This window comes from Antrostomus carolinensis, unplaced genomic scaffold, assembly GCF_000700745.2.
Source record: "Antrostomus carolinensis isolate BGI_N321 unplaced genomic scaffold, ASM70074v2 scaffold30555, whole genome shotgun sequence".
NCBI lineage: Eukaryota > Metazoa > Chordata > Aves > Caprimulgiformes > Caprimulgidae > Antrostomus > Antrostomus carolinensis.
The window spans coordinates 2,878-15,140 of record NW_010317645.1 but is presented as its reverse complement, the minus strand read 5'-3'; the positions used below and the strand labels follow the sequence as shown (position 1 = coordinate 15,140).

Sequence of the window (12,263 nt, the reverse complement as noted above, 5' to 3'; positions counted from 1 at the left end):
CCCCTCAAGCCCTAAAAATGAGGATTAGCTTCACTGCTAACTCTGGGGAAAAGACCAACAGCTCCCAGTGTCTCCCACTGCAGCACCAACCCCACTTCCATTGCATTAATGATCCCAAAGTCTGGCACAAAGAAAGAGAAAGCCCCTGAGAAGGAATAGGAAAAGGAAGACTAAAAAGCATTTAAACTAAGATTGTCCATCTAATCAGGCTTTAGGCCAAACTGTCGAGATCGTTCACAGCAAGGGGGTGGTTTAGGACTCCCCTCTCCCCCAGCCTCTCTAGTCTAGAGTTCATTTCTCAAGAGTCATCCAAAATGGGATAGCCTTTATCACGTGCACCTTTGTTACTCTATACAAGACTAACACTGTGTGTCAAAAATACTTTGTTTTATTCTTTAATTGAAACAGAAGCTGACCAGGTTTCACCTCCATGAAAAAAAAAAAAAAAGTCACATTTAAAATTGGTTACACTAACAGCCTCCAGTAACACTCAAAGAGGACACTATCCACAAAATAAAAACCAAGATGTTCCAAAGAAATATCCATGTTGTCCTCAAAATATTTGTTACACAGAATACAATGAAGTTTACTGGTTATGACAATTCATAGAATTTCTGCAGTGTTTTCTTGAGATGCGTACAGTTCACTGCTGCAGTGCATCAAATAGCACAGTGTGGCACATGCTATTTCTCCAAAAAAAGGCCACTGGAATATCCATCTGACTGTGAACCAGGTTGCAAACTGCTGCACAAACTCTCCCAAGAAAAGAGATTTCCTGACGATCTCACAGCTCATCTTTATCCCAGTCATCCAGGTCCACATCACTGAGATCAATATCATCTTCAACCGGAAGCTGTGAAGAAGGGAAGGTTTTGAGCATGTGTTCAGAAGAGCTTAACACCAGGATATCACTGCCTCCAAGAAATGTTACTTCATCCTGAGAGTAAAGCTCCTGTCTGCCACCTCTTTCATGCACAGAAACTCAAAGCAAATTAAGCACAGGACAAGTGATCAGTGTAGACTAGAAGGTTGTTTCTACTAATAAAAATACTCCAAAGGCAAATACAGATAAACTATGTAACAAAACTACTACCATATTCTATATTTTAATTCCACCTGAAGTACATCAACTTTGTTTTTTTACAGCAGTTTTGAACCTTAAGACCATACTTTGTCACTGTGTTATTACATGGGCTTTACTGACAAACTTTCTGACACAAAGACTTTGATGGGCAGGTCAGCACACTGCAGAACCAAATTCTCCACAAACATTCAGGTCTTGAATGCCTATCACCTCCCTTACTCACCCTGGGTAACAACAGATTTCAGCCTCAAGGGATTCAACTTTCACATTACATATTAACAGGTAGGCAGGAGTCCACGGTGTCAGACAATGAGTCTGGTGGATGGTCTGGTGGCAAGATTTAGGTAATGGGAAATCAAACAAAATTTGCCACTATCTTTGAAGAACAAAAATTTTCACACTGCCAGTTCTTAGTTACTCTGTCCAGTCACCTCTGAAGCTAGAAAATCACCAGCACTTTTAAGAGATTGAGAACATCTTACCTCACCATCTTTGCCATCCCAAGCTTCAACTGAATGAATTTTAGGGAAAGCTCCACCACCCACTGGTGCTGTAGAGCCACGACCAACAGATAGTTCCCTGAGGAAAAAACAAAACAAAACAAAACCCCAACAATTAAAAGTTACATTTCTGGAATTTCTGCAGTCTCCATCCACCTAGAACAGTACCTGCTTCAGATAAAGGGAAGTTAACTTCCAAATGTGCTTGCAACTCTTGAAGCAAATCTAAACTGTCTGGAAGCAAAAGCTTTTCAAATTGAGAAGCAAAAAATGAGAAAGAGCCCTTAAAGCAGCATTATGAATTTACAATTGGGCCCACAGAGAAAAAAAACTATGTGAGCTACACTTTCATATTTCAGCAGTGCCCCTTGCAACACTCATGAACAAATACAGCCCCTTGAACAGTATGTTGAATATCTTGTGTATCACTTGAGGCAACTCCAAGAAGAAACTGTAATTCTAGTTTGGGAAGTCACCTGCAACTGTTACTTGAAATCACTAGTGATCTTTATTCAGTGGACTCAGCCTCCAAGGGTTACCATGGGTACAAGGTAACCAGCTTCTGTTTTGAGACATCCCATCTTGCACTTGCTAGTTAGGCTTGCTCAAAAAGCCTAACATCAGAATCCTGAAGAGCTAATCCCTTTGCTCTTCAGAGGCAAGTAAGACCGAATATGCATTCCTCCCTAGGTGGAGTCTACAATTTTTATGCTTTTTATGCTCTTCTCAATGCCAATTTCCTTACTTTTGGTCAAGACTGTTAAGGCTGCCTATTAGCTTACAAAAGCTGCACGCAGCCAGCTGAGTTAACAGCCGGCTACACCAACTGTGTGTGTACTGCCTTCTCTAGGCAGCAGTGAGCTGAAGTGTCAAGAAAGAGATTATTCCAGCAATTACTGCTCTGTATTAAGATACTAACCAAACCAGTTATCTAATGCAATATAAGGTGCTGAGTTGGCCGTTGTGTCCTGGAAGCACCAGCCACCCTCACCAGTAGAGGCTTCACCAAGATGGATTTTCTAGACTAAGAGACTGTGCCATGTCTGAGAAAGGCAGACACATCTCATGCACATTAGTACAGACTGTCTGGTATTACTCTTCTTGCATCCGAATCCTAAATTTTACTTGATGGTCCGAGAACATTCCTTTTTTGGCAATAGGAAGAAAGTCTGATCACTTACACATGTGAGATAATATAACACTGTTCCCATTAATCCAGCAGGAACAGGGCTCAATTAATCTGCTTCTCATGGCAAAGTAGAGACTTGTATTTCCTTTTGCAGTTCTGACTGTCCTCTGCCATTCTCCAAGCAAGGAGATGGAAACAACACTGCTAATGTGAGCTCTCAAAGGCTCTTACATACCTCGTGGCAGCTGGTGTTTTATCCAGAAGCAGAGTTCCCACTTCACTTTGACCATTCTTAAATAACAATTTAAGTTTAGCTGCTGTTTCAGTGCTGCTGCTGCTGCCCTCTGTCCTCCTCTCCATTTCCCTTCCCCATTCCACTCTTCCCAGCACTGGCTGTTGCCCAACAAGAGGCAGTCCTGGGGAACCTGAGCTGAGCAGAGAGCTACTGACTTTTTGGATGGATTGCTTCAGCTTCCCCAATCAGTTTATCGGATGCCAGGGGAATGGGGAAGCAGAGGGTGGGAGGGGGAAGACAGGCCCTGACCAAGCCAGGAAGATGAACAGCAACATACAGAACCTCAAGAACCACAACAGAACCCATTTAGATTCCCAAACTGGGAACTTCACAATTACTAATTAGTAAACAGAATGCACCATTTGTGTATGGTATTGATAGTATTGATTACCAAATCCTATTAACTTCTCAGGTTACCAGAGAACCAGAATTTTTCAAGATCAAAGCTCACTTGTGTTTTCAAAAGTTGTGCTAAAACTTACTAATTAGTAAACAGAATGCACCATTTGTGCATGGTATTGATAGTATTGATTACCAAATCCCATTAACTTCTCAGGTTACCAGAGAACCAGAGGTTTTTCAAGATCAAAGCTCACTTCTGTTTTCAAAAGTTGTGCTAAAACGACCATTCGAGTCTAAATGCCAACTTCTTAATTCTGTCCACCACAAAAAGGTAGCAACGGCTTTATTACTTGCCAGCCCCACTGAAATCATTCCCTTACTCAAGTGAATGTTCATCATCTTAATTCTCTTAACTGTGCAAGTCTCAGCTGATCCAGGAGAGCCTGATTTTGGTCTAGTCACAGCCCCAGTTACCAGAAGATTTAAGTCACTTTAAGACTTCATACCTGAGGAACTCATTAATCCCTTGCTCACTGAATGATCCTTTCAGAAGGGCAAATTTCATCTTCCGAGCATTAACAGCTGCCATTGCTGGATACCCAAAGCCTCCAATCCCCAAAGAGCTCTCAAGATCTGACTGAGCACCTGCTTCTGTCCACAGCCACCTTGAGGAAAAGATAAAACAGAAAATGAGTAATTAAGACAGGCTCTAAAATCGTTTTGAAGTCATACATATCACAGAATCACAGAATATTATTAGGGATTGGAAGGGACCTCAAAAGTTCATCTAGTCCAATCGCCATGACGGAGCAGGAACACCTAAATAATAAGATTACACAGGAAGGCGTCCAGGTGGGTCTTGAATGTCTCCAGAGAAGGAGACTCCACAACCTCCCTGGGCAGCCTGTTCCAGTGCTCTGTTACCCAACCTGCAACCCTGCAGAGTTCAAGCCATGAAAGACAGTCCAGGGAAAAAATTATGTCAAAATTATATCTGAACAAATCACGACAACTTTAGCTTACATTAAGCAAGGTTTAAAATGGCAAAAGTCACACATCCAAACATGACAAAGTACAGCCCAAATACCACTGTAGAGGATTTCTGGCCAAAGATGGCAAGATCAGTATTTCACTCAGTATTAGCTCCTCACTGCTCAGGTCTCAGTTCCTCTAATGCTTAGCAAGTCCCCCTGAGGAACCTCTGGAGCCAGCCAATCTCAGCATTTTCCCCAGGCTTTCATGCCATTTTGCCCCTTTTCACAGCAGTCAGACTCTCACTTCGCAGATAAGTCCTAGAGATCCTAACCTCCACTTGAGAGGGGGAGGAGAAAAGCCAATGCTGATGGCCCTTTTTTTGAGAATTCCACACTCATAGTGGCAGACTCACCCACCTGCTCAGGACAAGAGTAAAATATGCTTAATCTGATCTCATTAGTGCTTAGATTGTAAATGCAGGACTTGAGGTGGATGAAAATAAAGAAAATCAGCAGTTTATTCTAAAGCCACAGCACCCCCTCCCATAGTACAGTTAGTGAAATACCACAATATACTACCCTTAACAAGGAACAACTCTTATCTGCAGATAAATCACTACTATACAAATTCTATCCCATTACCTCTAGACATGCTCACATCTTTTCCAAGACGACCAGTCTACAATGACACTTACCCCCACATTTTCTTTTTGTATTTTTCAGCCATTTTTAGCATGACATCTAGGTAAGAATTCCTCCCTGAAGCTCCTGTTAGACAGAATTGGACAAGTTAAAAAATACAATATATGCTTTAAGTAACAAATACGTACAGAAATCTGCTTGCTTGTATGTCTACCTGTGTCAAGAATATGCGGCAGGACAGAAATGATGCAGAGCTGATGAGCATCACAGGTACTCTTCAGAACATCTTCACTAATTATCTAGAAGAAAGCAGCAGAAAGTCAATTAGACGAAGATCTGGTCACCCAGCTGTGACTGTACTTCCCTCAACTCCACCCTACAAGGTAATAAGCACTGAAACAACTTGACACAAAAGCTTACAAGCCTCTCCTACTTCGCTAGTCCCCCAACACAAGACTAATTGCAGAGTTCACAAAGCCTTCAGTTGAGACTTGCCCTAACAGGAAAGCGAGCAGTACAGAGAGCACAGTAAGATGTCACTTCTTGTTCAAAATCGCTGTCCTTGGACCAGGGCTGGACACAGCACACCCAGATCTGTGCACACACCTGTAGGTTTCACTCATGGCACAGCATAAGGAGAGCTGGCAGGGTGCAGCATTGGCTGAAGATAAGGACATTTAATTGACATTAACAGAGCAGTACTGGGTTTGTGTGATATACCTTAAAAAGGAATCAAACCATTTACCTGCATCAGTAGTCTCCAAACTGACTGTGTACCCCTACCAGTAAAAAATTTCCAAGCATGCAGCCCTGGTATATGTATATCAATTATATACATGTACTACTGTACTAACATGTACCTGATGAAGTATACATAAAATAGACATTTTAAAAGGATGACTTAGATGAAAAACTTTTTTTTTTTTTTTAATTTATTAATGGTACATTTTCTTTTGTCTTGCATACACCCCACTTTGGAGACAACTGGTCACCATTTGAAATCTACCAACGTTGAGCTGAAACTAGAAGTCACCATAAAGAAAGTGTGGACACCACACTTCTTGGACAACAGGCAAGATTAGTCATCATGCAACTTCTAACGGGCAGCTTACAAACTACAAAAGCCTGCCCTCTTGTTTTAAGAGGAGAGATGGAACACAGAACCCAGCCTTTTCACTCACTAATCAAGAGAGCATTGAGACACCCTGGTACCATCCTGTCCGTGCCTTCACTGTATCAATTCTGATATTCTTTCAGTCAACAACAAACTCACGGTAAAAATGAAGTAACAGAAAGCTGAATGATCAGACGTGTCCTTGGCTTCCTGCTGCAAAACAGTGTGCAAGCAGCACACTTAAGCTGTTTTATTTACAGTTAATACAGTCCTGTAAAAACTGCTGCAAAGATATGATGGAAAACCAATGTGAGAAAACGATGTAGAGGTACCTCCAGGAGCTCAGGTGGTGGTGCATTATCAGAAAACAGATCCAGAGCACGAGCAATGATATCAGATCTAGTTCTCCCACCATCATAATCAACAGGGTCCTCTCCTTTCTGGAAGATTTTAATAGTGGGAAATCCACGAATCTGCAAAACAAGTTTAAGCCATCAGCTCAAATAAATCTGAGTATTTATGGTGGAAGTCATCTACTACTCTGATACATTCTAGATTAAGAGAAAGGGAAGAGATTTAACATCTACAGGAATCAAGTATCAGAGTATGTTATGTCTGAACAGCTTGGAACAATTTTATAACTTCCTATTTGTGCAACAATTCCAAACAAGGTTGACATACACTGAAACACTGTTTCACGTTTCAGGACCATGAATCAGTAACAGTTTCACCTCAGTGTAGAAGCACAAAGCATTGAAAGTTTACCAGTAGGGCTATCTTAACTCTTGGTATTTTTTAGACATTAGTTTCCCAATTTGTCTGTGAGAAGACAGCACTGTGCCTACATGGCAGCAAGAGGACCTTAAGCTGCCTCTGCTACACTTGCAGTAAAATTTGTCTTTTGCTAGCCACATGCAGTTACAGGGAAACTAAGCAGCACACTATAAGCTCCCTGTACTCTATTACACATCAGAGTATCAGTTGGCTTTGGGCCCACAGCACAGCTGACCTGGACAGCTGATACTGTCAGACTGATCCCTGACAACTGCCTCCAAGATGTACAGCTACACACACGTGTGTGCTCTGCAGATGCCCAGCCAGCAAACAGTTTTAAAGGAGAGACCTCTCACTTCAGATGACAAAACTATACAAGACCTTATGGAAATAAACAGCATCTTTCATCAGCAACATCCAGATATATTCCTCTCCTTTCACTCCATTTATTTATACTGTTACTGATAATCAGGAATGAATTATTTGTGGAAAAATGGTATGTGTCACTGGACATTATTTTTAGCACAAAACATTTAAGTGGCACCAGATTAAGAAATGGTTCAGTAAGCATTAAAGGGAAATCTGACTTACTAGAAATGGAAAGGAAATTGTAACTGCTGCAGAGGACACTCACCCCATATCGGCCTGCCAGCATCTGATTGACTGTTGCATCTACTGCAGCCAGCTTTACTTTTCCCTTGGTTTGTTCCTTCACCTCAGTAGCAGCAGCTGCCCATTCTGGCTCCAGACTGAAAAGTGAAGATTATGAGTACTCTAAGCTCAGCTATCAAAAGCATACCACATCTGAACATTATGTGGCACACTCTGCTCAGGAAAAAGACAAATCTCCACAAAGAATGACAGCTAGCAGCTAGGTGCTTTATTCCAGTGAGACTCAAGCCCCACATCTGAAGGCACAAAAACATCACTATAACCTCAGGATCTTACTACCAATGGGAGTTTTACTGCTAAGCAGGAGTGCAGCCAGAACAGCACCAAGGTGCCCTGAGCAGGAGAAGCCCACGTTTTTGTTAGAACACTTTATGGAAAACCCCACTTCTGATACACCAGAGATGCAAGGTCCCTTTTAGGAGATTAAAGGTATTGCACAAAAACAAGCACTAATGGGAATGGAATTGTCAAAGAAAAACCTCATTTACTTTTTGCAGTGTCCACACCACGGGGCATAAAATTCCACCATCCACACATCTTCACTATTTAGGACGTTCTTATCGAAGCTGTCATCGGTCAGTTCAATCACATCCTTCTTATCTCCACCTCCACTCTCTCGGCTCTGTAAGAAACAAACAGGCCCTCACATAAGCAATAACCAAAACTAGTTTCCCACACAAACCATCTCCTGTGTGTCACATTGTGCCAAATGGTCTTTATTTGAATGTCATACAAACCAGGCAGTGTTAGGTCATACAACTTTCCCATTTTAGATCTGACAATACACACAGCCTCCTCCTCCCCCAGCACTTTCAAGCAACAGCAAGTGAACCTTCTTTTAAAAAATAAAAAAAGAAATCAGGTCAAACTGATTAACAAGAAGATGTGGGAACACTCCCCCAGTTCTTCATGTTCTGATGTGTCCAAGAACAAAGTGCTAACACCCCCACCCCGCTGTGCCCTGGTTTCCAGGAAAAACAAACGTGTGAGTGCAATGCACACTACAGGGCACAGTCTACCTCGGTCAGAGTGTTCTTGCTCTGTGATTTAGAAACAGTAGTAGCAGTCAGAAGCTTTTCAATTTACCTTCATGGAGAAATCCAGCAAGCCAACTTCAGAAGAACACTACCAAATTAAGGAAGCCTATTTCATCTAGCTTAGACTATGACCAGGCAAATGGTACCTAAACTAGTTGCAGAATGGGGCTAACAGGGACCTCAAAGTTCAAAGAGAGATGCAAAGTCTTCCACCTGGGGAAGAATAACCCCATGCACCAGTACATGCTGGAAAGCAGCTTTTCAGAGAGGGACCCTGGGGTCCTGGCAGACAACAAGTTGAACATGAGCCAGCAATGCACTCCTGTGGCAAAGGTGGCCAACAGCCTCCTGAGCCGCTGTAGGCAGAGATGCCAACAGGTGTGGGGAGGTGATCTTCCCTCTGCTCAGCACTGTGCCAAACATCCAAGTACTGAGTCTAGTTTTGGGCTCCCCAGTATAAGAGGCATGCACACACTGGAGCAAGCCCAGTCAAAGCTGATTAAGGGCTTTGAGCATCTGACATACGATGAGAGGTTGAGAAAGCTGGGATTGCTCATCTGGAAAAAGAGACGGCTCTGTGTAGATTCTATCCATGGCTATAAATACCTGAGCGGAGGGGAGTAAAAACCAACCAAACAAAGGCAGACTCCTCTCTGCAATGCCCAGTGACAAGAAAAAAAAGGGCATAAGTTGAAATACAAGAATTTAATTTAAATATAAGAGAAAAAAAATTTCTGCTGTGAGGGTGTTCAAATACTGGAACAGGTTGCCCAAAGACAGCAGTCTGTGTGGAGTCTCAGTACTTGGAGATACTCAGAACTTGACAGGACACAGCCCTGAGCAATCTGCTCTAGCTGACCTCGCACTGGCAGGAAGCTGGACTAGACAACCTCCAGAAGTCCCTTCCATCTAGTCTGAACAGAGTCAGGAGCACAAGCTCTGATCTCCTGTACAGGAGAGTCTCCAGTTGAAAACATACACACATTTCCTCAATACCTGTTTCCCAGAACTGTATCCTCCACTTCTGCCACTAAGACGGTCTTTGACCAGGGACCGAAGAGCACTTAGAGCAGCATCAACGATGGCGTCACTTGTCCTGCCACCTGCAACACAGCAAAGTGAGTGACTGAAGCACCAAAAAGTCAGTTTAAGGCAGGCCACTGACTTAAGTACAAATTTAATCCTCCCTCATCCTAAGGATTCTTCTGTAAAAGCAACACTGGGCTCTAAGTGAGAAGGTGCTAGTGGTGGGACATCACTGACAAACACAAGCAGCCGGATTGACTTCATTCCACTTTTTAACGACCCACCTTATCTGACGGGGGGTGACTGTGGCAAGCTCCCAGTAAACAAGAATAAAGGAATATTTTTTTTGGAACTGCCTATTAACCTCCACCAACTACAAACTGCAGGTGGGGCTGTTAGAAATTTGGTCTTGAACAATTTGGTCACACAGGTGCCACCCATCTGTCTCTCAGTTACTACAAGCACTGGACAGAAAGGAAACACCACACCAGACAGCCATAACAGCTACCACAGTTACTGTATTCAGGGAAGTTTTCAGACATGCAGCACATGAAAGAACATCACATTTACCCTGATAATCCTCTGCTTTGTTTTTGTTGGCTCCAAATATCTTGATAGTTGGAAACCCTCTGACTCCATACTGTCCACCCAAGGACTGATGCTTATCTGCATCTACTGCACCTACTTTCACTACACCCTGTGGAAATAAAATAAAAAAGCTAAGACAAGACTTCTACAGTGATGTAACACTTTACACTCGGTGAATGCTGGAGAGAGGGTGGTTAGGAGTGTAAGGAAACACCAGAAGAGAGGTGTTATCCCCCCAAAAGCATTAAACTACAGAACACAATATTTGCCCATTTCTTTCTTCATCCTGACAACTAAATTTTAAATTGTTTGTCTGGGGATTTTTTTGTTTGGTTTAGTGGTTTTGGGGTTTGTTTGGGTTTTTTTTTTTTTTGGGGGGGGGGGGTTGTTTTTCTCTCTCAAAAAAGGGAATATATTTTAGCTAGGCAAGAGTTCAGCAAATCACTACATGACCAAGTTTTCAGTAATTGAATAAATACTCATCACCAACAGCTTACAAAGCTGTTTTTAAATACTCAGTTCATGCTGTTCTTGTACTTCAGAGGCAGGTGACAAGACAGCAAGGAAGAAAAAAGAAACATGCTATTTTGGGCGATGGCTGGATTCTAATGTCTTCTGGTGCTGTTAAAAGCAGCCCTGGTAAAAAGTAACAGGAATTCACAGGGACAGAACTGACTTGCTTCCCCTACAATTCAATGTCTTCTTTTAAAACAAACGCACATAAAAATCCGGACTTTTTAAGTGCCTCTGATTGGCCACTTCTCTGGCTGGACAAGTATGATTAAAGTGATATGGTTTTGGGGACCAAACCCCACCTCCGTGTTCCCAAGCCAGATGACAAACAGCCAAAAATCCTCAATCCATTGCCACAAGCACATCCAAAAGGTTAAACTTACTTTTAATGCTGTTGCTGCTTTCTTCCACTCAGGGGTTAGTCTTTGACAATGACCACACCTTTTAGGGAGAAAAACCAAACAGTAATTGTCACTCAGATCTGATAACTATTTCACAAAGTACGAAGTGGTCTTGTTGGGTTTTTGCAATTACAGAACAGCCGCTCGCTTGCAGCGAATGTCTGAGACTTAAGGTCTACTCATGCAGAGGGGAAGGGGCTATGCCACAACATCACACCATCCCTCAGACTTCTGAAGAAAAATCTCCATAGGTATTATATAAGTGCATACACACACACACACACACTTCAAAAGCTACCTGGCCTTCCTGACACACAAACAAATGTGAGCGCCAAAATTGGTATTTGATACTAGTCTGCTTGTTGCGAGCTAAAAGGGACCTGTGATGAGGCCTGAAAAAAATTACTCTAGAGGTAACTTTTTAACTAGTAAGAATTTGTGGCACAACTCACGGAGGTGTCTAGGGGAGAAGACTAACTAGTGTATACTCACAAGTTTGTATGGAAAAGGGAGCCACCAATTTACTTAGACCTATTTTACACTTTATGGCCATTGTTCAGCAAGGCTTCCCGTTGCCCATAAAGCCACAACAACACTAGAAGAGGCACAGCAAGCTTTCCCCTAAACCCATCAGTCTAGACACAGTCAGGCTATTGCAATGAAAGGCCCCTTCCTGCAGGACATGGAGCTTTGGATAGCAACGCCACAGAGGATTTGTGCAAAGGTGGAATATAAATCACCAGAGCTTACATGGAAGAGACTCCATGCTCTGGACACAAGCAGGATGGGAGACAGAGGTGCTAAATTAAGATGAACAAAGCCAGTATTTTTCAATGTAAACTGGAAATTCTAAGTGTGAATTCAGATCTGTGCTTTCCCATCAGAATCAGGTTCAGAAGCACAGAAGCAAGAGGCCTTCTCACTTATCTATTGCACTTTAATTGATCATTTTTAATATTAATACTAAAAATTGAAGTAGTAAACCTTGAAACAAAGTCCTGCCTTTTTCCCTCGTGAGGATATTTAAAACAGGAATCCCAACTACAGCTATTTTGCTACTCATGAGGCCACCAAACCGGCAACTCTGCTGCCAACAACTGGATGAAACCCTGGACTGATCAGCAGCAGATTCCTCTGCTGCTCCTCCATGATAAGAGCAAGCAAGTAGGCAG

The 12,263-nt window shown here is 42.4% G+C and overlaps 1 protein-coding gene across 1 annotated transcript; it reads right to left on the bottom strand.

The window, feature by feature from the left end:
• Positions 1-373: 373 nt before the first annotated feature.
• Positions 374-11,131, bottom strand: PDIA6 (protein disulfide isomerase family A member 6; the record flags this gene model as incomplete). Its single annotated transcript, XM_010168657.2, has 11 exons — positions 374-853; positions 1,567-1,663; positions 3,857-4,015; positions 5,020-5,092; positions 5,181-5,265; positions 6,413-6,553; positions 7,489-7,603; positions 8,015-8,148; positions 9,560-9,666; positions 10,160-10,286; positions 11,074-11,131. Coding segments are annotated over 11 exons (1,165 nt in total), but the record flags the coding sequence as incomplete, so codon positions are not given.
• Between the last annotated feature and the right edge of the window lie 1,132 nt (positions 11,132-12,263).